Genomic DNA, 27,425 nt, shown 5'->3' with positions numbered 1-27,425 from the left:
ATTACTGTTTTTCTTAGCCAAATATTGGATTATAGTGACTGTAGTATATACCAATTCATTAGTTTGAGTTATTGTGATATCAAGGATTGTTGTGAGGGCTTCTAATATATTATCTGATGGTATTTCTCTACTGAGCCTTGGTAACCACTCTCAGGTGATTGTAGCAAGTTTATCTGTGATCTTATGCCTCATATCCACTGTTGTACTTTGTAAAGGAGAGGTGGTATTGACATTCCACTTTCAGGTGTTGGCTACATGTCCAGTTCTTCTTCCAAGTCTTCTTGAATTTGGGATGTAATATGTAGCTGATCTATCTCAAATTGTGAGATAGATCAGCTACATGCTTCACAATGTTGAAGTGTTGGTACTACAGTGGTTTAAAGCACCCTGTTATTAACACAGCTGCCTGCAATTTACTGCTGGTTCGAATCTCTCCAAGGCTCAAGGTTGACTCAGCCTTCCATCCTTTCTAAGGTAGGTTAAATGAGGACCCAGTTTGTGGGGGCAATAAGCTGACTTTGTATAAATATACAAAAGTATGAAGGCTATTGCTTAACGCACTGTAAGCCGCCCTGAGTCTCCGGAGAAGGGCGGCATATAAATCAAATTAAAAAAAAAAAAAAGTGTTGGGTAACTAGCTTTTCTCAGTTAGTGTGGTTGCAGTTCCCTCATGCATTTCATATACTCCCTCTCATTAGGTCTATGTTGTGGTAGCATTCCATCAATTCCAGGTTCTCTTGCTATGTCCATGAATGGTTAATTCCAGTAGCCCGTCTATTATCACATTGTCCTGTTCCTCAATCACTAATGTGGACTGTGTTAATCTAGATAACATGCAAGACAGCATGACTCTTTTAGTTTGTGTAACTCATATTTTGAGATAGGCAGATGAAGCATTAGGGTTTTCTTTTTGCCAAGGACTCCTACTGGTAAAAAGGTACCAGCCAGGATTGGAACCCCAGTCTACTGTACTAACAATTGTCTTCTACTAAGATATTTAGCTGCTATAAAGAGCTCTTTTATCACTGGTCTGGCTATGATTCAATTATATGAATATAAAAAACTATGATTCAGTTTTTTAATTAATAAACAATTGTATCCATGGGGGGGGGGGGGCATGATGGCTCAATGGTTAAAAAATCTGAGCTGGTCAGCTGGAAGCCAACAGCCCGAGTTCAAGACCTGAGTGCTATGTGACAAGGTGAACTCCTTGCCCCACCTCCTAGCAGTTAGAAAGCATGCAAATGTGAGTGGATACATAGGTACCACTTTCGTGGGAAGATTAGAGTGTTCCATGTGCCTTGGCATATAGTCATGCTGACTACATGACCATGGAAATGTCTTCGGAAGTTAGTTCCCTCCACTGGGAAATGGAGATGAGCACTGTCTCCTAGAGTAGGACACAACTGGACAGAGGAAACCTTTACCTTTATATCCATCCATATTTTTAAAAGAATTGATTTGTTTTCATTAAAATGCTGAGGCCAAAGTACATAATACTTCCTCATAAAACTTCCAGCAAGCAGCATCCAAACATCAAGTCCTTTGCAGTGGTTGCAGAATCCTTCTTCCTTCATTATGCTTTACAAAGCTTTTAGTGGCAAGTAAGAGAAACTTCACATTGCCATTAGCTTCCAAATCAGCATCTTCATTATCATAGAATGTGCTTTGTGGAGACCATTTCTGTACGCACAAAAAGTTATGTATAATGGGGAGGAGAGAGACAGGCATTTTTAAGCAATATAGTTGGTACTACAAAGCACTGGATTTGTCTTTAAATTTTCCTATATCACCAAAATGGAAGAATGGTGATTCTGTAATGTTCAATTTTGTTCGATCTGAAAAGGCAGTCAATGGGAAACTGGTGTGTGTGTGTGTGTAGGCAATCCACATGGTGCTTAGATTGCCCACTCCTGCTGTAGATATGAAATATCACTGGTATTCTAATAATTATAATTACTACAATTTTATTATTATCTGGAAACTAAAAATGTTAGATATCTGTTTACTCAAAACAGTAACAATACCCAGAATTTCCAAATGCATTGAAGAGTTATAAGGGCAAATATATACAAACACTGATATTCACAACACACTTTTTAAGCATCTTCAATAACATGTCTTATATAAGAATGCTTTAGAAATGATCAATTCACATTATTTGGGTGCAGTGATAGAAAAAAGTACTACTCAAATAACATAATGTTTAGGAGTGCTGATTTTCCTTGAATGCTTGAAACTACGTGAAGATAATTCAGTGAAAACTAGGAAATGAATAGAGAGACATAGAGCTATGAATAACTGCAAGCATTCTCTCAATTTTGATAGAAAACTTATACAAAGAAAAGTATCCCTTGAGTTGAGTTTGACTCCTGGTGACTTCATCGTTGAACTTGACTGGTGATTATTTTTTTCCAAATTTCCAGAGTCTACAAACTTGAAATGTCTTGATGATCTTTTATCCAAGTACTAATCAGATCATATCATGCTTAGTTTTTTTCTAATTCATCCAAGTTAATTTATTACGGGAGGAAAGTATTTGTCATAGACTTTGCAAATGTAAGCTGTAACTGATGAATTTTAACCAAAAGCATAAAAATAGTGTTAAACACTATTTATCTTTTATCAAAGCATTATTTTTCCTAAAATACCATTACTAGGTCTGTTTGCATACTGTGTCCAATCACAGTTAACATAACCATGTTCTCTTGAATAAACCACAACTGGCAGGGTTCATACAAAATGCTAATCTTATGGCTATATATCAAGGGTGTCAAACTTGATTTCATTGAGGGCCGCATCAGGATTGTGTTTGACCTTGGGGGGATGGGGCAGGGTTGGGCATGGCCAGGGTGAATGTGGCCAGCTCGATGTGTACCAAGGGCGCCTGTGGCGGCCCAAGTGCTCTGCCAACCAAAATGGGCTCCCGAGCTCTGTTTTCGATTGCAACGGCCTCCTGCAACCCTCTGCCAGTGAAACTGGAGCTCGGAAGGGCTGTGTGGCGGCCTACTGCAACCCTCTGCCAGTGAAAACGGATGTGGCCGAAGGCGGCCCTTTCAAGCTCCTTATTGGCAGAGGCACTGTGGGCAGTCCTTCGCTGTTTCCAGGGTGGCCCCATGGGCCAGAGTGTGTTCCAGATCCGGCCCATGGGACTTGAGTTTGACACCCCTACCATAGATTGTCAGAAACTATAGATTGTCATAGTTTCACCGATATGAATTCACAGTAGATTTATTTCAATGAAAACTTATACTAATTTTGTTTTGCTTTAGGAGTTTATAAAAGATTTTATTTATTTATATTTTGCATTTCTAGACCATCTCCCTCTCCCTGCTAGATCAGAGCTAAGGCTTTTTAGCCCAAAATTCTGGCTTTCACAGGACTGAATTTGATATTTAAAAGAAAGTTAAAGAATAAGATATCAAGTCAATGGCCTTCCCCTGATTTCTTTATGATTTCAATTCAATTTGCAATTTGCATAGCAAGGAGTTTGAAATAAAAAGGTTTTAAAAACTGATGCTTGTAAAATACCTATTAGTATAAGACAATTTTGTAAAATCTGCCTTCCCTGTCTACTTACATGCTTGACCTCATACTTAATGCTAAGTCATATACAATTTCACAAGCATGTACGAGTAGCCATGATAATGCCAAAATTATGAAATATGTGTTGAGATGTCTGTCCTTTCATATTTATATTGCAATGGTGAATGAAAGTATGTAAGGGCTGAAGTTTATGTTGCAATATTTTGATATATGTTCCATCACTGGCTCTGTTTTGGCCCCTCTGTTTTGGATACCTATGTCTGATTTGTTTGCTATTTATCATAATATGTGAACAGCCAGTAAGAAAGATTCTTTAAAAGCCTGATTTACTGTATAACGACAGACAGTTTTTCTATAGAAAATGTGAATCAGCAATGAGGAAATGGGAGAATTTCATTTAAATGGTTAAATCTGTTTGTTATCTTCAACTGTTAGAGATCTTCAAGACCACTGAAATGAGTAATTGTAGATTATTTTCTTCATGCACATCACATTATATAAGAAGTAGCAGCCTTAGTACCAGTGTTAGTTAACATAATATCATTTTTTCCCTTTTATTGCCATTATCTTAACTACAGCAAAATACTAGCAACTGCCTCTCCCTCCCCAATTTCAAAGTACCTCCATAAGAGTGTAAAAGTGATGCAGATGTGTAATCAATGGGAATCACGTAAGAGTTGCCAATTCCGCTTGTTACTAATGCTCTACCTTGGGGAAGGTGGCTTCTGAGGTATCTTGCAAGGAGCTTCCAGATATCTGCAAATCAAGTAAATTTTGACTGAATTTCAAGCATGCTAATATTTGGGCAGCAGTTAGTGTTACCAAAAACATCAGTAAGAAATAACAATAACTCGAATCTATTATCATGTTTGATCATGTTAAGATAATTTTATAAACTTTTATTATGTTCCCTAAAGTCATATTTTTATATACCGTGTTTCCCTGAAAATAAGACCCAGTTTTATATTTTTTTGAACCCTGAAATAAGCGGTTGCCTTTATTGCCATGTGCTCAAAAGCCCGATTGGGCTTATTATCAGGGGATGTCTTATTTGGGGGAAAACAGGGTATTAAAAAGTCCAACTTCATATATATTTCTATTATCTTTCTCTAAAGATTCTCTCTCATATTTCTTGTGAGATAATATTGATATAATGGTGTTCTAACCGAGCTGTACGAAATATAATTATGATATTCTCTGCTTTACTTTCAATACATTTACTAATAAATACAAAGATGAAAAGCAATAAGTTTTTTCTTCTTAAGGAATACCCTGCATTTTTTTAAGGGAGGTAAGGCTGCATATTGGAAAGATACATACTTAATAATAATAATAAGAAGAAATATAAATGCTATAACTTGTGTATGCATTTTTTTACTCCCCAAATAAAAGGAATTGAATACCTGATGCAGAGCCAGATTTGGATTCTGAAGATCTATTGTGGCAAGAGATGGCATGCGAGACTCTGGAACAATTTTGTTTTCTTTCTTTAGAAATCTGGAATTCCAAACTATTTATGAAAGAAACATTTGATTTTTGATAAACAGAAGTTACTCTTTGCAAAAGTACCAGATTTCCTAAAATGTACAAGGCTACATAGGACTTTGAGCTGCTAGCCATTGATTTATAACAGGTTGGACAACATGTGGCTCTCCTCAATTGTTGGACTGCAGTTCACATTATCATCACATCTGGTCATGCTGGCTAGGAAGGAAGGTAATTGAAGCTTAACAGAATCTAGACCCGTGATGGCAAACCTATGGCACGCGTGCCACAGGTGGCACACGGAGCCATATCGGTGGGCATGCAAGCTCAGCTCCGGCTTGCATGCATGTGCTGGCCAGCTGATTTTCGGGCCTTCTGGGCCCACCGGAAGTCAGGAAACAGACTGTTTCTGGCCTCTGGAGGACCTCCGGGGGCTGGGGGGGTGGGAAAGGCCTTTTCTGCCCTCCCCAGACTCCTAGAAAGGCTCTGGAGCCTGGGGAGAGCGAAAAACGGGCCTACAGGGCCCATTGTGCCATCGCGTGCCAAAAGTGGGGTGAATGGGCACATGCGCAGGGGGGTGGGCGGCATAGAATTATTGGTGTGGGCATGGGCACACGCGACCCCCCCTGCACTCCCCCCGCTTTTGGCATGCAATGGCAAAAAGGTTAGCCATCACTGATCTAGACAGTTACACGATATCTTTTAAATGAGATTTTTTTCAAGTTTGCTTACTTAGAGATATTTAGCTTGAATATTTTCCATTTCCTTAATTAAAAAACTAATATGGACTAAAATAATTCCAGACAAATGGGCAGGCTAGCATCAATTACAGTCCTCCACATTTGTAGCAAAGACAGAAGACATGTTTATTATGGGCTGAACATCTGTGCACAAGCATATGCATAAGGAATTTTAGGATACATCATATACAAAACTTGCAAGCATAGAAATGATTTCAATATGTTTAGATAGAGCAGGGTAAAATTTCATTGATGTTTCGATTTTGCTTAGAATTATCACATTTCAGAAAAATGTAACTGGCAATGATACATTGAGATGTACTTTTTAGCTTTGAATGTTATGATTATTCAATAAATTCTGAACTATAAAATGTAAAAGACTGACATCTTTTATAAACTTTTTGCTGAAAATGGTTCAAAATGAACATATGATTTAAAAAGTTTGTTTATTGGAAGGAACTATAATATGCAACATGAAATGGTGGAGATGTGATTGCTATGCTAACTGCTGCAAACTGCTTACAAAGAAGACCAGAAGTTGCATCTTTAGGTATCTTTCTTTTTCTTACTCTCTTGATAGTCTTTACCTTTTCTTTTCTTTATTTATTAAATCGGTTTATATGGTTACACAATGATTTTCTCCTTCTATGTTTCTGTAGTTTTTAAAAAAATCTTTGTAAAATCTACATTTAATAAAAATTAATCATAAACATTCTAAAACCAAACACAAACACTTACCATCCACGCCTTTGAGTTCAGGGAGATGGCTGTAATTAAGCTCTGGCAAATGGACATCTGCTTTAGAAAACTCCCACTTTTTTTTGAGGGACTGAAGAACATTGTTCTCTTTTGGCATCTATTACCAAGCAAATAAAATGTTAAAGTTTTGCAAAAAATAAAGTCTAAATGGAAACATTGTATGCAGAAATTATATAAGCAGTACTAAATATTTACTATATATATCCTATATTAATAGCGAGCCCACTCTCAAACACCAAAAGAACTTTAACAAACATAATAGAGAGAGTGGGGGGAGGGATGGGAAAACATGATTTGCAAATATCTGCAGAAAGAAGTGATAACTATTGAAAATATAATGTTGGAATATTGGCTGGGAAAGAATGCTATGATGAAATCAGTTAAAGTTAAGTTAAACCAGGCTATTCTCTATTAGGAAAAGTTGAAAGTTTGAGTTGCATCTACTAGTAGGAGATAAGACTTTCTAGGTACAAATAAAGTCTCTCCCCATTAAGAAAAAACACACACTTTGCATAATATATCCTAAATATTCGAATTGTTTGTGCCTGTATCTTGATAAGCTTTCAAAGCTGATGCTAAATGAGTTATGAAACGTAACAAAAATGAAAATATTTTGTGTCATTTGGTCAGGAACAATTATGAAGAAATGTCAATATATACAGAATATACTTCAGAAAGAAAAAAGCATTAATTGCAAATCTGTAACTGAAAGGGATTGAAGAAACTCTTCTCTTTTTCCCCCCCTACAAATGTTTTGTAGTTTAAGAAAAAAATGCTGAATTTTTTTCTTTCTTTCTTCCTTATGTTTTTTTTTCTCTTCGTGCTGTGTATCAGAGATGGGTTTCAGCAGGTTCTGACCAGTTCTGGAGAACCAGTAGTGGAAATTTTGAGTAGTTTGGAGAATCGGTAGTAAAAATTCTGACTGGCCCCGCCCCCATCTATTCTCTGCCTCCCAAGTCCCAGCTGATCAGGAAGAAATGGGGATTTTGCAGCATCCTTCCCCTGGATTGGGGAGGGAATGGAGATTTTACAGTATCCTTCCCCTGTCATGCCCACCAAAACACGCCCACCAAGCCACACCCACAGTCAGTAGTAAAAAAAATTGAAACCCACCTCTGCTGTGTATGTTTCACTGTAAGCTTGCTAGTAGGATTCCTGTATTTTTATTGATTTTATTTAAATCACCCAGGGAACATTTTTGGCCATTGAGTACAGTAGAATATTTTAACTGAACAAAATAATACCAAAATAACAAGGAGAGTTAAAATGTTAAGAGAAAGGCCCTACTTGCTAGGTGCACATGGAAGAGGAATTTTGCTTCTCTTGCCTCTGCCCACTTTCCAAGATATATATTTTCTAAATAGAAATGGCTAAAGTGTAAAATGGCTAAAGTATAAAGCTCATCTATGTTTTCCCATATTCCCACAAGATGTAGCTACATAAATGCCAAATGTCAGGAAGGATCAAATATTTTCGAAGAGAGCTTACCGATGCTGTTAAGTTCACATTATAGTGACCTGCTGGTGACTTTTTCCCTTGCTTGATACAAGGATTAAAATATGTTTTGGTTTTCTCATCAGTTCTAGAAATAAACACACAAAAAATGGGCATCCTTAAATTTAAAAGTCAGGTCCAAGACTATAGAATTGAAAAATATAATTGTCCCAGAATGATCTACAGAAGAGATTGAGATTTTGCAGAAATTAATTAGATCTACATCTGGGTCAGTGTTTGTATAGAAGACTGCTAACATGAATTAATATTGAAGTTGTCATGCTATATACATTTGCTAATAGCTAGGTAAGGGTTTTCTTCCTCCTTCTTCAACCTTCCTTCACTCTGTAATATCTATTCAATTATAGGTCTTTTGTTCCACTACTGCACAATTGGGTATGTTATTTTAAACCAAATGCTAACTATGAGGCCTAAACTTAAGAAAAAATACTGTTGGAGCAATTCTCACTTTGCATAAGATCTTCATCCTACTTGGAAATAAGTACTGTATATTATAGCTATACAATAGAAATAATGTAATAATAATAATGTAAAAATAATGTATGAATTAATCCTTAAGTAACATTAGATAATATGCAAAGATATATATTTTCTAAATACTGATACCAATTGGATAGTTTACTCTGATTTTGTACCTGTAATTATGGCTTGCCAATGTTGTCCCCATTGTGGGGGTCCCATCGATGCTGGATTGTGTGGTGGAATAATTCTGTGCAATGGGAGGAATTACCATGCTTGGATTCTTCACATATTCTAGGCTACTGTTTGAATCCTTTAGATATATTGGAATTGTATTAAATTGTCCAACACTGTTATCATACAGGAAACTCATACATGATGATCTTTCCGATTTCAGGATGTCAGCCTTAGATACTTTCATTCTGAACAGCTTGGAGTCTTTGAGCTTTGAATTCACACCTAAATCCTGTTACAAAACACAAACCAAGTACTACAAATGAACTGAACACAAGTGAAAATTAATAGGCAGTGTTATATGAAAGGGCTCGCAATCTGGGAGTCCTCCTGGATAGGCAGCTGTCTTTGGAGGAACATCTGACGGCTGTTACCAGGGGGACCTTTTATCAGGTTCGCCTGATTCGCCAGTTGCGGCCCTTTCTTGATCGGGATTCCCTGTGCACAGTCACTCATGCCCTCGTCACCTCTCGCCTTGACTACTGTAACGCTCTCTACATGGGGCTCCCCTTGAAGAGCACCCGGAGGCTCCAGCTGGTCCAGAATGCAGCAGCGCGGGTAGTGATGGGAGCAACATGGCGCTCCCATGTAACACCACTCCTGTGCGAGCTGCACTGGCTCCCGGTGGTCTTCCGGGTGCGCTTCAAGGTGTTGGTTATCACCTTTAAAGCGCTCCATGGCATAGGGCCTAGCTATCTCCGAGACCGCCTGCTGCTACCGATGACCTCCCATCGACCCGTGCGCTCCCACAGAGAGGGCCTCCTCAGGGTGCCATCAGCCAAACAATGTAGGCTGGTGGCCCCCAGGGGGAGGGCTTTCTCTGTGGGGGCTCCCACCCTCTGGAATCAGTTGCCCCCGGAGATAAGAAGAATCCAGGACCTCAATGCCTTCCGTCGTTCCCTGAAAACCTATCTTTTTCAGCAAGCCGGGTTGGCTTAAGAAGAAATTTTAAAATTTTAAAATTTTAAAATCCTTTTAATTAGTCTGCGATTTTTAATTTTTGGGGCCAAATTTTATATATATTTTTAAATGTTTTAATATTTGTATTCTATGTTTTTTATCTTGGCTGTACACCGCCCTGAGTCCTCAGGGAGAAGGGCGGTATATAAATTCGAAATTAAATTAAAAATTAAATTAAATATGAAGGTCATAGAAAACTGTAATCCTTTTAACATTTGCACCATTTAGTGACACTAGGAGAACATGGGGAAAAAATATTATTTCTCTCTGCAAGAGGCAACCGATCATATTCTAATCCACAGTACTGCTCTATATATGTACAATTATCCTGATCCAACTATGTAAGAATATAGCTTCTATTTTATCTCAATGAAACACAGAAAGTCACATTTATAATAAGTATTCAACAGAAATGGCAATAAATCTGAGTCTGTTGGTCAAGTGTACACTAGACAAACAGCTAATGCCGATCCTGGTTCTCTAATGAGTTTTCCTGCATGATATATACATAAATTTCCAATTATTTCTGTGTTCAAATATTCCATTATCATTTGGCTGTCATTTGACAGCCAAAATGATACGTTTCAGCAAAAAAATTATTTGGTTTTCTGAAATGCGATTTCTAAACACTTTTCTATTCTGTATGCAGGAGTTTCTACAGTATGTACTGTATATATTTGAGAAAGTCTTACATTACTCTGGAAGAACAATTATTAAGAATTTCTCAGTAACAAAAAAATCTTAATACAGTATCTGATTTACTACAAGAGTTACTCTGTTTATTTTTTAATAAACAGAGTAAACTTTCTTTTCTCTACTCTTGTCTGCACTTTATTTTATTTGGAAAATAGTAACTATTAATGAAATACACAGAGGTAGATAGAAGGAAAGGAATATATAAACATGGGTGTAAAATAAATTAAGGGACCACATACTAAATCACCAAGATGTGGGGTGATCTTAATTCTTTAGTATCAATATTTAAGCAAGATAAATTAGTCATTTTTTAAATTTTAATTCTATAACAGCAGGAAGCAATGAAGAGGTAAAGCCTTGTAGACTATTTTAGAGCAACAATAGGAATGATATCTTAATAAACCACATACTTCTACAGTATATGCTGGACAGCAATACTGTCACATTCTTTAATTCTCAGTATTTCTCCCTATTTTATACTTTTTGTTCTTCAATAAATCCTATTTAGTACTTCATTGGTAGCAGCTGAACCGCATTTGAAATTGAATTTTTCAGCCTGAAGATTATTAGAGACATCACATTACTGCAACCTGATACAGATGAGCAGAATGCGGCTTTTAAATCCAGTGATATGCTGGTGCTCACAACAGCCAGAGCCAATTTGACATATACCATAAAATAGCAAAGCAAGCCCATTGTCAGAAAGTTCAGAACTTCTTTCAGGACTCTACAAACATCAGGTGTATATGGCAAAGCATCCAGGCCATTACAGATTATAAATTGGCTCTATTGTGCTGTAAGGACAACCATCTTTTTAAATTAGCTGAATACCCTTTTTTGAGAACACTTGAGGCATCAAATATTACCTGAGAGGAAAGCTATACCCCATCCTGATGAGAAAGTGATTAGCTTTGATGTTACCTCTAACTGGAGGACATTGGGAAAGTTAACATTCATAAATCAGCAGACCTGGATAAATATCGCTGGGCGTTCTTAGGAAGTATCCAGATGAATTGGTTTGTGTTCTTACAAATATTTTCATTTTTTCATTGCAGCAGCCAGTGTTTCATCATGTTTTAAAACTATTATTTTGCAAGTGTCAAAAAAAGTCTTCAATTATGTTTGATGATTATCAATCAGTTGCAATTATGTCCATCATTATGAAATGTTTTGAAAGACTGATAAACGACTTTATTGTATCCAGCCTCCTTCCAGCATTTGACTAACTTCAGTTTGCTTATCATCCAAATCATTTTACAGGATGTTACTTCCTATGATCTCCATCTGAGCTTGATGCACTTAGAGGAAAGAAATATTCATGTGTGAATGTTGTTTGTCAGTTTAAGTTCGGCATTTAATACGATTATTCCTCAGCATTTAGTAGATAAATTGAGCCTTTTAGCCTTCAATACTCCTTTGTGCAATTGGATTCTTGGTTTTTCTCACTGATAGGCCCCAGTATGTGTTTGAGCACAGGTTCTTCCTCAGAGCTGTGTTCTGAGTCTGCTATTATTCACCCTGTTGACCCACGATTGTTGAAGGTTTGCTACCAGCCATATTGTGAAGCATGCGTATGATACAACACTGGTGGGCCTTATTCAGAACGATAACAAGAGCGATTACAGGATGAACTAGAGCAGTGGTTCTCAACTTTCCTAATGCTGCGACCCTTTAATACAGTTCCTCATGTTGTGGTGACCCCCAACCATAAAATTATTCCTAAAACCATTGAAAAAATGTGTTTTCCGATGGTCTTAGGCGACCCCTGTGAAAGGGTCATTCGACCCCCAAAGGGGTCCCGACCCACAGGTTGAGAACCACTGAACTAGAGGGTTTGATGAACTGGTGTAATAAAAACAGCCTGGTTTTAAATGTAAGAAAAACAAAAGAGATCATTGTTGATTTCAGAAAATGTTCCATCATGTTTTAACTCTGTGGAGGTGGTTAGTAATATCAAGTTTTTGGATGTGCAGATGTGAAGCATGAGCAGATTAGCTTAGTCGCTCAACAGTGAGGCTCTAGTGAAGTGGGTAAAGCAGTGCCTGCATTTTCTGCATTGTATGAGAAGAGCACATCTTCCTTCCTCTCTTCTTATCACTTTCTATAAAAGGACGATGGAAAGCATCCTGTTGTGTTGTACTATTGTATGGTTTGAAGATATTACTGTTTCGGACAGGAAGGTTGTGCAATGAATGATGAGGATGGCAGAAAAGATTATTGGAAGTTCACTTCCTTCTATCCAGGACATAGCCTATAACCGTGGTGGTGAACCTATGGCATGCGTGCCACAGTGGCACGCATAGCCATATCAGTGGGCACGCCAGCTCAGCTCTGGGGCACCTGCCGGCCAGCTGATTTTCGGGCCCTCTGGGTCCACCAGAAGTAGGGAAACAGGCTGTTTCCTGCTCCCGGAGGGCCTGGGGGGTGGGGGGGAAGGCCCGTTTTTCTTTCTTACCTGGCTCCAGATCCTCTCTATTTATCTGGGAAGGCAAAAACAGCCTTTCCCACTCCCTCGGAGGCTCTCCAAAGGCCTGAAATGGCTCAACTCCCGGTGGGACAGGAAGTGACATTTTTTGCTGTCCCCAACCTCCAGAGACTCCTAGAGAGGCTCCTAGAGACTCCTAGAGAAGCTCTGGAGGCTGGGGACAGCAAAAAAGTCACTTCCTGTCCCACCGGGACTTGGGAAATGGGCTGTTTCAGGCCTTGGAGAGCCTCCGCGGGAGTGAGAAAGGCTGTTTTTGCTCTTCCCAGATAAATAGAGAGGATCAGCAGCCAAACGGGCCTACCAGGCCATCGTGTGCCAGGAGCCGGGGGGCAAGGGGGGTTGCGCGCACATGCGCAGGGCAGGGCACATAGAATTATGGGTGTGGGCATATGCGTGCATGACCCCCCCACCGCCCCCTCTCCTGGCATGCAATGGCAAAAAGGTTAGCCATCACTGGCCTATAAGCATTGCTTGACTAGGGTCTGCAGTATTGTCTGGGTCAATCCACATCCTCTCCATAACTAGTTTTCTTTGTTATTTTCTAGAAGGAAGGCTCTGCAGTATCCAAAACAAATTAGATTCTGTAATAGCTTAATACCATATAGTACCATATCAACTTGATTAATTCTGAAGATGCTGAATATGCAACTCTTGACTGATTTTCTCTTTAAAAGCTTGATGAAACAATAATGATCCTGCAAAATATGTTAGGGCATGAAAATTTGGATAAAGATACACAAAAGAATTTTGATCCAGTTTCAGACCAAAGAAACATTCTCATGTCTGGAGGATTAACAAAGTGTATCTGCTGCTCTGAAGTTTAAATCTGCATATTTCTACAATACCAGGACTCTGACTGAAAGGGGAAGTTACAAATTCCTTTCTTCTACAACGATTGAGGAAGACTAGATGGATTTATTAGTTAACTGGTATTCCCTTCTATTCGGACTTTGACTGGAAGATCGACTTATTCTGGAGACTGAATCTATTATATTTAATTAAACAACAATTGATACGAGATGGCATTATAAAACAAACATGAATATTTGATCCAGGATGAACTATTTATAACTTTTGGGATAACTTGGGATAGATAAGATGTCATGGTAAACCTTCTACAATTACAACAGCAGTTTGTTAATAGAGAGTTTTGAAACTTTAATTTTGTTTTATTTTAGTACTATTATTGTTCCTGTTAACTACTTTGTCACTATTATAACATACAGAAGATGGGTCAATAATTTGCAAATAGATTTAGTAGTTTAAAAAGTTTGAGAGAGCCTCTTTTGCAAGAGTTGGATACTAATGTTGTAGCAATGTATTAATCAGTATTCAACTAGAGGAGATAATATGCGGTTTTTTGATGCACCCTTTTTAATGTTTTTGATTGTTTTATGTTTTATGTTTTTGTTTTCTTTTTGTCTTTTTTTGGATTTTTTTTGGGGGGAGGGGGATTTTTGTACTTTATATTTTAATCTTGTCCTGAATAAATAAAATATATAACTAAAAAAATAAAGAAGGAAGGATTTCAGAGGAACGTAGCATTGAAAATAGGATGCTATGTAATTCATGGAGAAAACAGGGTTTGTATGCAAATAGCTTAAATAAAACCTGCATGATTTCTAATAAGAAAGCTCTTAGAATGTAACAACATTCTGACAGTCCCATCTTAAACAAAGAAGAGCAATTTCTCAGAGGCACAGATTAAACTTGGCTTTAAAATCTTTTTTATACATATATTCATATACAATTGTAAAGAAGGAAAAATCCGGAGTGCCACAAACCTGGGTTAAAAGCATTTTTCTTTCATCGCCTATATCATCTTTGTCCTTATTTATTTTTGGTTTCTTGGGTACAGAATGTTCTTTTTCTTTTTGAATCTTGATTTTAAGTTCTTGAATAAATCTTATGTTCCATGTTAAAATGAAAACGTAAAAATGCAACTTTTATTAATAAGTAAAAGCATTTACCCATCATACATTCACATTTAAACCCCCTTCTCTTATGTTTTTGTTGTTATTAAACATTTTCAAAAAACATAAATTAAAAACTATCTTTATCATGTTTGTAAGTAAAGACATTTCAATATAGTTCTGGAAATATTGGCCTTTTATTTATCATTTCTTAATGTAGCTAGAAATACAATGAGATAACAAATAAAACTTCCACTTAAACAAGTCTAAGGAAAAATATAGGACAGTGATGGTGAACCTATGGCATGCGTGCCAGATGTGGCACATAGAGCCCTCTCTGTGGGCATATGTGCAGTTGGCCCAGCCCAGCTCCAATCATGTTTCTCCATCGCGTTTCACTCAATCAATTCCAACTTCTCGCAAAAGAAAAAGACCTTGTGAAGTTGGAAATGATTGAGTGAACTTTTTCACTTGGGCACTTCACAATGGGGAAGACAGGGTCCCGTCCTCCTCCTGAAGCCCATTACGATGTGGAGCCACAATGCGACCCTGCGTCGGCTCGGCAAAAAAAAGCAACTGACATCCAGTCAGTTGCTTTTACCACAGAGCTGCCCGTGTTGGGATGCCCAGCTTCCTCGCCAGCCAACTGAGCTTGGGTATGCTGCACCTGGGCTCATCAGCCTCTGGATGTCAGATTCCCAGCACTCAGCACCAGTTCAGGGGTTCCTTTTCCCCCCACACCAGAGGAGAGACAGAGAAGGAGAGAGGGAGAGAAACAGAGGGGGGGGGAGAGAAAGACAGGGTGGAAGAGAAAGAGAGAGAGAGAGAGAGAGAGAGAGGCAGACAGAGAGAAAAAGAAGAAGGAGGGAGGGAAAGAGAGAGAAGGTGGGAGGGAAAGGGAGAGAGAGGGAGGAAAAGAGAAGTGATATTACAAAAGTTTTTCTTTTTTATTGTTGCTAAACATAATGTTTCAAAAGCAGAAAAAATTGCCCCAAAGGAGTCTTTGAGAACTGAACGCTGAGAGGCACAGATTTCCTCTGCCTTCTGCATTCCCACCCCGCACTGAAGCAAACCAAATGGGCCAAGGTCTCCCCGCTAAGCAGCCCCACCAAGCCTGCTTGCAAACTCCACCGAATGCGGCTCCAAACATTCAGCTCGCACAACCCTTCCAGCCAGCGCCAGCGCCACAGCAGCAGCAGGGAAGGTGCATATCCTGCCTGCTCCACTCTCACTGGCCAGAGGTGGGGCTTCATGCCGCCGCCTCCCAGCCAAAGTGCCACATTTGTTTTCTTGCTGATTGCCTTCGAGGAGGGAGCTGTGCTCAGGCTGCCCGGCCCCCGCCATGGGGGAGGGAGAGAAGGAGAGGGAAGGGGGGGCGTCTCCCCAACAGGATCCAGGTTGGAGTTGCCTTATTTCGTATGGATCTTTAACGCTTGGCTTTGCCTGCCAGCCTCCAGTCCCCCTCCACAGCCCAAGTGGTTGGATTCACACAGCACGTGAAGCTGAACAGGAGAGCACGGATGGATAGATGGATAGATGATGGATGGAGAGAGAAAGATGGATGGAGGGAGGGAGATAGATAGATGAGACACAGAGAGAGGGGGGAGGGAAAGAGAGAGAGGGAGGGAAAGAGAGAAAAGAGAGAGAGGGAGGGAAAGAAAGAGAGAAAGAAAGAGAGGCGGGGAGGGAAAGAGAGAGGGGGGAGGGAAAGAGAGCGAGAGGGAGAGAAAGAGAGAGAAAAAGAGATGGGGAGGGAAAGAGAGAAAAAAAGAGAGGGGAAGGGAAAGAGAAAGAGAGAAAGACAAAGAGGGGGAAAGAGAGAGAGGGGGAAGAAAAGAGAGGGGAAAGAGAGAGGGGGAGGGAAGGAGAAGTGATATTACAAAAGTTTTTCTTTGTTATTGTTGCTAAATGTAATATTTCAAAAACAGAAAAAAAATGAAAGGGCATAAAAGTGCATTTATCATGTTTTTGTTAGAACAATTAGCTGAATTCTGTGTTGTTTGTCATTATTTTAGATAGTAAAACCTCATTATTCAGGTTAAGTTGCTGTGTTGGCACTTTGCGATAAATAAGTGAGTTTTGGTTGCAGTTTGGGTACTCGGTCTCTAAAAGGTTCGCCATCATTGATACAGGATAATATATGTGGTTTACGGCTGAACTATGGCCTCCTTGATGCTCTCTGTTTGCTCACAACAATCACTGTGTGTACCAATGATTGTTATCCATTCAGGTAATGAAACCAAGCTTAAGAGGGCATAAAGGACTTCACAAAACTCTATAAAGCTATAAACTTTGACACAGACCTATTGCTGAGTGCTGTGTACAATGGCCATCTTAGGGTTCCTGATAGCTGAACGGATATTTGTTATCATCTTGCTTGGTATGTTATGTTTTTGTGTTTCTCTTTAAATCTGTCTGCTAAAGTTAATAATAAAGCTTATTTTTATCATGTATATGTTATACTATTATTTCAACAGGATGATTGCAAACCTATGTTGCAAAGTTTTGATTTGCTGGTCAAAACTGAAAGAAATTGACTAGAAACACTGAGCACTAAACACTGAGTTTTATATTGTTCAATTGTTTATAAACTCTGTTTATGAACATAGACATATGTGATAAACTCACATAAGTCTATGAGAGCTAAATAGATGTGCAAAGGGGCAGTCTCTAATATGAATTAAGAATCATTTGAAAGGTCACTTCTTTTAAAAGAAATTATGGGTATTATTTTGGTTATATAGAACTGGCACCAAACATTTGATAGCAAACAAGGAGCAACTAATTTACATTTGATACAGGAAATTGGAAGAAGTAAAATTCTTCTGCAAAGAAGAATTAGCGGGTCAGATCATGCCCAATGCCACTTTGTATTCCCGAGTTGTGCTTAGACCAAATCTGTTAACTGTTTTCTGAGATAAGAACGTAGCAACAGAAAAGGAAGCAGATAAGAAGTGTCACTATTCCAATCCATGATTTTCACTTCCTGACACTGTGTAAGTATTTTGCAGCTCCAGAAGTAATCAATATCTAGTTCCATCTTTGTAAATGCTAAAAGGAGAATGTATTATATACATATAAATTCTCACTATTCTTACTTTTTAACAGGTACTTTGATAAAACCAGGAAACTCACCTTTCAGCAAACCCATCTTTGCTGAAGAGGTTGCATTGCAGCAGTTCATTACAAGATGGCCTCTTTTCTGGATTAGTTTGCAGGCATTGCTGAAGTAAGATTAAAATTTTATTTTGTTAAACACAATGGAATCATACAAAATGATCCAAGCTCTATTGAACAAGACACAATATCAGTACATCTAATCTACATACTTCAGAAGAATTTAGCCTGAATTTTATGAAATTCCTTTCATATCATATAGCAAACCATTTCTGAAGCAGATGGACTTTTTTTTTTTAAAAAAGGTATACTATACAGTGGAAATGGGAGGAGAGCAATGACAGAAACTAAAATGTCAAAAATTCCATTGAGCACTCCAGTCTTTTAAGTCTAAACTAGCTTTTTGTACATATGTAGAATCTGTACTTATCTGAGGATCAGCTGTGCTTTTGAAGCTGTTTTTCAGCCACAACGCAAGCGAAGTGATCTTCCGTGCTTTGCCTTCTTTTCTAATTGTTGCTCCCTCAGACAATCAGTTGTGCTTTAGAAGCACAGCCCCAACCTCAAAACCAGAGAGCGAATTAATGTGCTGGGACAAGCCAGGTGAATACCTGGTAGGCAGAATTTCCCCCCCCCCTATTTCCCTCCCCAAAAACTAAGGTGTCTCTTATACTCCGGTGCATCTTATACTTCGAAAAATACGTTGCTGTTTCATAATGGCACTTGGAAAATGGCACATACTTCTGGAATGGAGTCAAGCAGTCCAGAGTCACTATGTAGCACAATCGATGTTGGGTGGGCTCTGGGCCTGGTGAGGTGGAAAACAGATTCAAGTCCTGCAGCAAACTGGTGGGAGGAATATGGGGGAAAGATAGGCGGTGGGGAGGGAGTGCTGCAGCATCCCTGCATTTGGTTGTAAGAACAAATGACTGTAAGAATGTTGTAGGGGCCCTAACTTTGAAACTGGAACATAAGTAGCTTTTGAGGGGTCTGAATGGCCGCTAAGTTAAGAACTAGACATCTGGCTTCTTTGGAAGGGTCTCCCAATTGTTTTCATGTGCATTTAAATACAGAGTCTTCATTCTGCTTTTTTTTTCTGAAAAGCAAAATAGGAGGGCATGTGCATACATACTAAAATAGCTAGAAACAGTTTCTAAAGCAGTCACTCTTTCCCAAAGAGTTTGGGAAAAGATCACTGATATTAAAATGATTGGTTTTCTTATCACTATTCAATTTTACAGAAACTTGAAGACTCCCAAAGATATGATTCCATTAATTGGAACAGACTAGAAAGATAAGAGACCTCAAAATTACCTTTGCAAATTCTATGACTGCAATGGAGAGCTTTGAGTATCGTTTTTCAAGAGGTTCTAAATCTTTGATTTCAGGCAATCTCACTCCAGCAAAGAGAGGATTTTTGTAGAATAACTCCTGGTGCTTTGGAATTAAGTTACCTAAAATTTATAATTGTTTATATCAATAACAAGACTTTAAAAGTATAACCTTGCACAAAAAATATGAATAACTAGGTGGCTAGCCAGACAGATAAAAGCATAAACAAAAAGGCAGGATGCATTCTTACCTAGACTTTTCATAATATGGAATAATTGGTCAATATCAGAGTCTCCAGGGAAAAGGGGCTCTCCTGTAAGCATTTCAGTTACCAGGCAGCCAATGGCCCACACATCAACAGCCCTGCAAATAGAACATACTTATGAAGAACTAGCTCTGCCCTAATATTTTATTTGTGATAATAGAAAAAGAAGTTTATTCTATTTGATTTTTTCCAAACAGAGAGTATATTACAATAATAATAATGCTTTCAAATCTCTGCTTAGGCTACAATTCATCATAATGCTTATTCATTAATTTCCTTTTCCTTGTAAATATATAAAAAAATCTAAAAAATTTTTGGCCCTCCTTTCAAGATGGCTGCTACTTGCTATGTTTTCTTTTTTCTCTTATCAACAATCTGCTGATTTCACTGCTGAAGCTGGTTCTTTAACAGTGCTGCTTCCTGGTTTTGAATGGGAGTACTTAGGAGTAACCCAAGATGACTTTTGGACAATCGTGGACCCAGTGGGGAAGGAGGTCTTGAAGATGCCAATTCCCTCTAGAAGCAATTGAAAAGTCACTGGGCATTTCCATCTTTTTGTCAAGAAGTTTCATTTTCTAAGCATGCAGGAATTATAACTTTCACTTTTTGACTTTATTGCTTTATTTTGCTTTTTGTTTAAAAGTTGATCAGTGATTGAATGCTAATTTATTTCAACTCCTTGCTAGACTGTAATTGCTTTTTCTCTTTTTTCCTTCTGATATATCGATTTCTGGATAACTTCAGTTCCTTCTGTATGGAAGGCATGGCAGTGTTTGGGAAGTGGTGAAGAGACATATTTGCAAAATGTCTGGAGTTTATTTCTGTTGAAATTTTCTTATAATTTTGGATTGAAATATAGAGGAAAATGCTTTTTTGTTCTTTGGTCCCTGATTTAAATTCCACAGATTAAAATGGCTGAACAAAGTCCGAAAACTAAGAAAGAAGGATGGAAAAATATGCAGCTTATACCTGGTTTCCTCTTACATAAACTTGATCAAACTTTAATGATTCTTCAAAGAATGTTACAACCTGAAGCTTTATCGTTGGATAAAGATAAACAAAAGGACTTTGACCCAGTTCCAGATCAAAGAGATAGTCTCATGGCTGAAGAATCAGAAAAGTGGTTGTTGTTCAGAAGTCTGTCTGAAGTCTTATGGCTTCAGCTAGAAGAGAGGGAGACAACTTCCTTTCCTCTATGAAGGAATCCCTTTCTTATATGAAAACAGAGGAAGACTGGATGGATTTATTACAGTTAAGTGGTAACTACTTCCGCTTGCACGTTGACCCAAAGACAGACATAGTCTGGAGACTGCATATACTACATTTAATTAAACAATAATTGACAAGAGAGGATATTAAGAAACAGACATGGATTTTTGATTCAGGACAATCTATTTATAACTTTTGGGGTGATCCGGGATAGTTAAGATACCCTGGTAAATTTTCTACAAGTGAATTACAATAACAACTTGTTAACAGAAAGATTTTAAACTTTAATTTTGTTCTGTTTTACTATTATTGTTTTTCCAGCTAACTATCATTAATATAACATATAGAAGACAGATCAACATTCCTAATAGATTTAGTAGTTCAAAAATTTGGGAGAGCCTGTTTTGCAAGGGGTAGGAACTAATTGTAATTATGTATTAATCAGTATTCAGCTAGAGGGGATAATATGTGTATAATATACTGTTGTTGATGCACCCTTTTTTAATGTTCTGTTTTGTGGGTTTTTTTCCTTTTATGTCTTCTTGGATTTTTATTGAGTTTTGTATTTTAATTTTGTTCTGAATAAAATAAAAAATATTTTTAAAAATCTAAGAATATTTTAATATTGAATTCTAAATTTCCTTACTTGCCATATTTGATATCACCAACCAACAGCTCAGGAGCTCGATACCACCGTGTTGCCACATAATCTGTGTAAACTTCACCAGGAGCTGCAAGCGTTCGAGCAAATCCAAAATCACAGAGTTTGATAATTCCCGAACAGGAGACCAATATGTTTTCAGGTTTAATATCCCTGTGTATGATCTAAAAAAAGGATTCATATCTATGTTTGCAAAGTCACTATAAACCCATCATGGAAAACATCTAGGTTCTTCAGACTAACCTAAAGAGGACAGCCTACTTCACATTCTCATTATTTGACAAATGGAATATTATGTGAGAAACTGTACTGCAAAAAGTCCATCACAGATGGTCCATGATGTTATATCTCCACACATTGAATTATTTTTTAAAAAAGATATTTTTCTAGAAGAAAAAAAAATTATACAACAACAAAATGTCTGTGAAAGAACTGTCTTCCTATTCCCAATACTGTAAAATATTGTGCTATCTCAAAGGAAGAACATGTAAATTTACTCACTTTATATGAGCATACAAGTGATAAACATGCAGAATGTTCAGAAAATATTCACACAAGCATAATAATCTATCCTTGCTTTTGAAAGAATAGCTTTGTATACTAACCCTGAAGCAACTATTACATCACCAACTAATGAGGGAAAACATGACACAAACATGTCATGTTTTCCACTTCCACAAAGAATAGAAATGAAAAGGGCAGTTTGTTTTCATTAGATAGCGTATAGTTTCATAGCTGTATGTAAGAAACATGAAAGTATAATTATCGGGATATTTTAAATCCTTATAAATGTAAATTTATTCTGAGATATAAAACTAGCATCTCTCTCAAAAATCTTAAGATGAAAATGGGCAAACAAAATTAAATAGATGCAGCAATTTACTTACATTATGACTATGACAAAATCCTACCCCTTTTATAATTTGAAATAAGTATTTTCGAACTCTGTTATAATCCAAGCCATTGGGAAGCATCTCAAGATCATCAAGGATTGTGTGATCTACAAATTCAAACACCAGATACCATCGTTTTTTCTTCTTACAGACTTCCAGCAAGTTCACCAAGTTCTCATGTCTTAATTGCTATCAGGAGACAGAAAGTGCGTCATAAAACTACAATAAGAGGCAGTATGTTGCGTGAAAACATTCACAATAATTGCCTCTTGAAGAATATATACATGATTACGTAAATCATATAAATACTTCCAAATACTGTTCTATGCATGTTTACTAGGTAATACCGTTTCCCCCAAAATAAGACAACCCCTGATAATAAGCCCAATTGGGCTTTTGAGCGCATGGCAATAAGGCCAAGCGCTTATTTCAGGGTTCAAAAAAATATAAGACAAGGTCTTATTTTGGGGTAAACATGGTAGTACTAATGATTACTAATATTCAACAGTTATTAGTCTTAATATTTACACAATCTCTTTTCCCTATCGCTATATAAATAATTTAACTAAGCAATCCATTACAATCGCAGTACACTATTTATTTTTCCAGAGATGATTCCCTAAATGTAGACATTTACTCCATTTATTTATTCAGCAAAATCTAACTGATAGAACAAGGTTAAATACTTCTTTAATTCTATGCCCTATTTCTATTAGCCGATGACAATAAAATAAAGTTATACAATATAATATAAAATAATATATATTTTAAAATGATTTCTTTTTCCAAATATTAGATTTCTCTAAACATTAGAACTCTGTATCTTGAAATCTATAGATAGTTTGGTACTATACAATGATAATAAATATAGTAAAAGAGAAATTACAATATTTTTTCTAACTAGCTAGTAACTCTCAGGAACAAAATCATATCTTAGTAATTCACGGGTAGGTTCTAAATTTTTTTACTACAGGTTCTGTGGGCTTGGCTTATTTTGTGGGTGTGGCTTGGAGGTCATGTGACTAGGTGGGCATGGCTAGGTGGTCAGAGTCATTTCTGGAAGGTCCTCGCACTTACGACCAGTCCTCGCACTTACGACCCGACTCATTTGTTTGCTTTTAACACTGATCAGCTGTAGGTAGGATGGCCCTTTGAAGCCCCGTGGCAAGAGTTTAAACAGTTTTTTTCCCTCTAGTCATCAGCTGGGACTCAGGAGGCAGCAATAGATTGGGGGTGAGACCAAATAAAAGGTAAGAATAATGTGGGGGGGGAGAACCGGTTCGGTGATGTCATATCCTCACCGCTACCGGCTCGGCCGAACCAGACCGAACCGGGAGGAACCCACCACTGTAGTAATTATCTAAAAACCAAACAAAACCCATTTTTTAATTTATGTTTTTTAGTTGAATAAATGGTCTATTTTTTATTAACTAGTTCTTTTTTACTTGCTCAATCTTACTGTTATGCTTGTAATTCCCTCTAGTAATACTCATCTCCTTCTCTCTAAAAACAGTTTTCTACATACATTTTGTTTAATATTTAACATGCTGGAGCCCTATTCACACTACATATTAATCATATTAATCATCAAGTAGTTTGGATTTTGGTTACAACAATTATGGTTAATAAACTATTATGATGACTTTTTTGTTCCGGTAATCTAATCAATGGAAAGCAAACAAATGATGTATGAAATCAATCTAAAACTAAACATAAGTAATTGTATTTGCATATATCCTTTTGGTGTTACTTTACCTCTGCCATCTCCTATATTTTTAATTTTTAATAAACATCAAGAATGACATTATAGCAAAGACAAAAGGTCTATAAGATTACATATATTGATATTAGTGAAAGAGCACTACAGATTTAGAAATATGAACTTATCAGTCATTATCTTACCTTGAGAAATTTTATTTCTCTCAGGGCAATTTTTTTAACCATTTTATCATCTTCACTTTCCAAAAATTTTTTGATGGCAACAACTCTGCCATTCTCCTTGTTTCTGCACTTCATCACCATTCCATAACTTCCTTCTCCAACAAGTCCAAGGATCTCATATTTTTCCATCTGTATTCAAACAAATGGGGAGTCTGTAGCATACAATTAATACTCAGTGTACATTAATTAATATATCAATTATCACAGCAAGTTTCTCATCATGGTGGCTTAACAAAATACATTATATCCTTATAAGAATGTAATTAATATTGTAGGGAAAGCCAAGGGTTAAATATAAAATCTTATAAGATGCCAAGGAATGAGGACTGCCTGATTTGAAATTGTATTTTGTGGCCTGTTGCTTGGTTTGGATGAAGAAGTTGGTGCTGCTGAGAAATAAGAAAATTTTAGAACTAGAAGAGCACAACCTTTCTGTTACAGTAAAATATAAATGTACTTGTAACTCCTATTTAAGAAGACCTGAAACCACTTCTTTTATAACTTTTATAACTTCTTATATAACTTTTTCTTTTCTTTCTCTTTTCTCTTTCTTTCCTTACACTTTTTCCCTGCTTATTACTTTCCCTTATATTCCTTATTTTTTCTCTTTCAAAATTTGTATGGTGTATTGTGTTTATTTTTTTAAAAAGTACTTATTTAATAAAAATTGTATTTAAAAGAGAAAGTAATTAATATTATCAGCTAGGACTCGAGCTTTTATGCTTAGTATCTAATAGGAAAAGCAATTATTTTAAAAGCCACTAGAAACACAAATATACATCCTTGGTTAAATAAAGTTGATTTTAAAAACATATAAGGGTAATACATATCATTAATCTTTGCTTTGCAAGGAAGAAAAGAGAGAAATAATCAAGCGATGAGTATATGAGGAAAACATAATGGTGTAATTGTAGACACTTGCCAATAGGTGTTGAACATTTAATGAACTAAACTAGAAATGAAATCTGTTTTAAGATTTCTACCAAAGGGGGAAAAATGTTTCTTGTTCACTTCAGTAGGTGATCTGAACACAATGAAATAAATGGAACAAATTATAATGTCCCATTGACTTTATTTGATTCAGCTTCATTAGTTTTACAAACACTGTGTGTTCACAGTGCAAATATTATGTCACATTTTGTATTTATATTCAATATTTATATTTTTTGTTTAATTAAAATAATGCTGAGGAGAATTTACAATGAAAAAATTAGGGACACGTTAAAAAGAATCCTAAATAATAAAACAAATAGATGAAAGTCTGCAAGTTCATCATAAAATCATACTATTAGGGGGGGAACGCAAGTAAACTATGCTTCATATATACTACAAAGATATAGGTAAAGCATGGGCGGAAAATGTGTGAATCCATCTGAGATACCTCTCATAGGGCAGCAGCTACTTTAGAAATACAAATGTTTTACCTATGTTTAAAAGTATGTCATTTCAAAGGCACTTCAAATAAAATTATGCAGTTCAAAATATCTAGCAATGTGTGTCTTTTTTTTTTAACCAACCTTGAATGATTGCAAAAGTAGTTTTAGTAGATTTTTCATAGGAAGGAAGTCTCTCCTACTATCTCCCTTAATAAAAACCCCAATTTGCCATTGAAAATAAGCATTATACAAACAAAATATGTATCTTTGGTTTAGATTTTTTTTATCCCATCTATTTTTTAATAAATAAACTCAAGAGTAGGAACATACCTAATACTATTCCTTCTTCTTCCTATTTGCCCCACAATACCCTGCAATGTGAATTGGACTAAGAGAAATTGGCCCTGAGTCACCCACCTAGTTTTCTTGCCTATGATGGGCTAAAGCTCAGTTTCTTTGTTTTTTAGCCAGGTGCCCTAACTGAATCAAATTGACTCAAGCCATGGTTTTATGTCCAAGAAAGCTGGATTACTACTATGAAAGGCTGTATGAAAAAAATGTTCCTTTGAATTAGGATTCTAGATAGTGGAATTTAGCAAGGGAGGAGAGTCAAAAATTAGCAAGATGACAGATGGAGTGCTGCAATGTGGGATTTGCCTGTTTGGAGCATTCATGAAATGGCACACCAACAAAGGAGGTAACAGGCAGAGTGTTATGATGCAAGCCCCATTTTGCTGATTTTAACTTTCCCCTTTCCCGCACATATCTAATTGCAGTTCCTGAAGAAAACTGAAAAATGACTTAGAAAAATAGTTCAATACCCGGAGAAGTAAAATTAAACTATCTGGAAGCACACTGTAGTGCCTGTAGCAATCAATGCAGTACTGTAATAAGTTTAGAAGATACACAACACTAGCCTCTAGTAAAAAAAAAAAAAAGTCCATTCCTATCTTGAGCCACCAATAGGAGGCCCTAAAATACCGGCCTTAGTAGGACTTCCAAAACAGCAAAGCTACTGTTGAAATCACATGCCATCTTGGTTACTTGCTGCCACTTAGACTCACCACCCACGCTTAGTAATAGTGTACAATACCGATTTTCTGATCTCATCTCAGGTGGACATTCCACGTTTGACTTGAGTGATTGGAGAACCGCAATTTTCTAACTAAACTACCAAACTCAAAGGATCTCATCCCATATTTTCACGTAGATATTTAAAGCGGGGAGGGCTATAAATTCCTACAGGATCATCACTCCATTAGAGCTCCGTCTCCAGTCCGATCTTCCGGAGCCATTCTCCGAGTTGCCTTTCTCTGGCAGGACTGGGGTCTCCGAGACAGGAAGGTCAATGAGCAATTAGAGTACGCTGTCGAAAGTGCCTGCCCCATAAATCTTACCGCAGGTCTTGTTACATCGCTGTCCCAAAGCCTTCTTCCTCTTCGCAAAACAGTAACACTATCTGAATATAAAATCCAGATTGTACTATTTCTGATCCTGGAGTTATTTGCACCTGCAGCAGTGGACGCAACTCACCGAGCCTGTTCCGCTTGCAAAGTTCCCTGTCGAAGCTTGCCTGTGCCTACCACCATCACCCACTCAGCTGCAAGGCTTCTTGGGGAGCCACAAACCTATGGGAAGAAGTGAGGGATCCGCACAACGCGAGCTTAGCCGCGGCTGCGAGAATGGAACGCAAAGGCCCAGGCAGTAACCAATGGCAACAGTCTGCTTGCTCTTGCACAACACATAGCAGGAGCAGCGGCCGATGCACGCCGCCTGGGAAGGAGGGGCAACTCCAGGCTCTGGTGGAAGAGGTATTAGTGAAGATTCTGATCTTCTTAT

The 27,425-nt window shown here is 37.4% G+C and overlaps 1 protein-coding gene and 1 long non-coding RNA gene across 3 annotated transcripts; one reads left to right on the top strand and one right to left on the bottom strand.

Annotated features, from left to right (window-relative positions):
• Nucleotides 1-1,950: 1,950 nt before the first annotated feature.
• On the bottom strand, nt 1,951-27,309 carry CDKL2 (cyclin dependent kinase like 2). Of its 2 annotated transcripts, none has more exons than XM_087892247.1 (13): nt 27,120-27,309; nt 24,172-24,339; nt 22,264-22,458; nt 21,362-21,540; nt 19,492-19,604; nt 19,224-19,363; nt 17,928-18,016; nt 14,664-14,784; nt 8,681-8,970; nt 8,019-8,112; nt 6,510-6,627; nt 4,950-5,056; nt 1,951-4,302 (listed from the first exon to the last, which is right to left on the bottom strand). In XM_087892247.1, the coding sequence occupies exons 2-13, from the start codon at nt 24,337-24,339 to the stop codon at nt 4,243-4,245; spliced, it is 1,674 nt and encodes a 557-aa protein (XP_087748373.1). In that variant the 5' UTR covers nt 27,120-27,309; the 3' UTR covers nt 1,951-4,242. The 2 variants fall into 2 exon arrangements, with proteins under 2 accessions (XP_087748373.1, XP_087748372.1); XM_087892246.1 differs by having other exon boundaries at nt 26,984-27,292.
• Nucleotides 16,056-21,324, top strand: LOC117664783 (uncharacterized). The gene is made up of 3 exons (XR_004591173.3): nt 16,056-16,189; nt 17,901-18,021; nt 20,412-21,324. It is a non-coding gene; the product is annotated as an uncharacterized LOC117664783 (long non-coding RNA).
• Nucleotides 27,310-27,425: the final 116 nt, after the last annotated feature.

This window comes from Pantherophis guttatus, chromosome 4 (assembly GCF_059756535.1).
Source record: "Pantherophis guttatus breed Tessera chromosome 4, ASM5975653v1, whole genome shotgun sequence".
In the NCBI taxonomy this organism is placed as follows: domain Eukaryota; kingdom Metazoa; phylum Chordata; class Lepidosauria; order Squamata; family Colubridae; genus Pantherophis; species Pantherophis guttatus.
The sequence above is the reverse complement of the archived record's forward strand: the minus strand, read 5'-3'. Positions and strand labels throughout refer to the sequence as shown.

Excerpts from the sequence above, each read along its gene's own strand:
- CDKL2 (XM_087892247.1), bottom strand. The coding sequence starts at position 24,339 with ATGGAAAAATATGAGATCCTTGGACTTGTTGGAGAAGGAAGTTATGGA. Across the intron at positions 6,628-8,018 it reads ATGTGAACTTAACAGCATCG|ATGCCAAAAGAGAACAATGT; the intron begins GTAAGCTCTCTT and ends GCTTGGTAATAG. Across the intron at positions 4,303-4,949 it reads CAAATCTGGCTCTGCATCAG|ATATCTGGAAGCTCCTTGCA; the intron begins GTATTCAATTCC and ends CTTGATTTGCAG.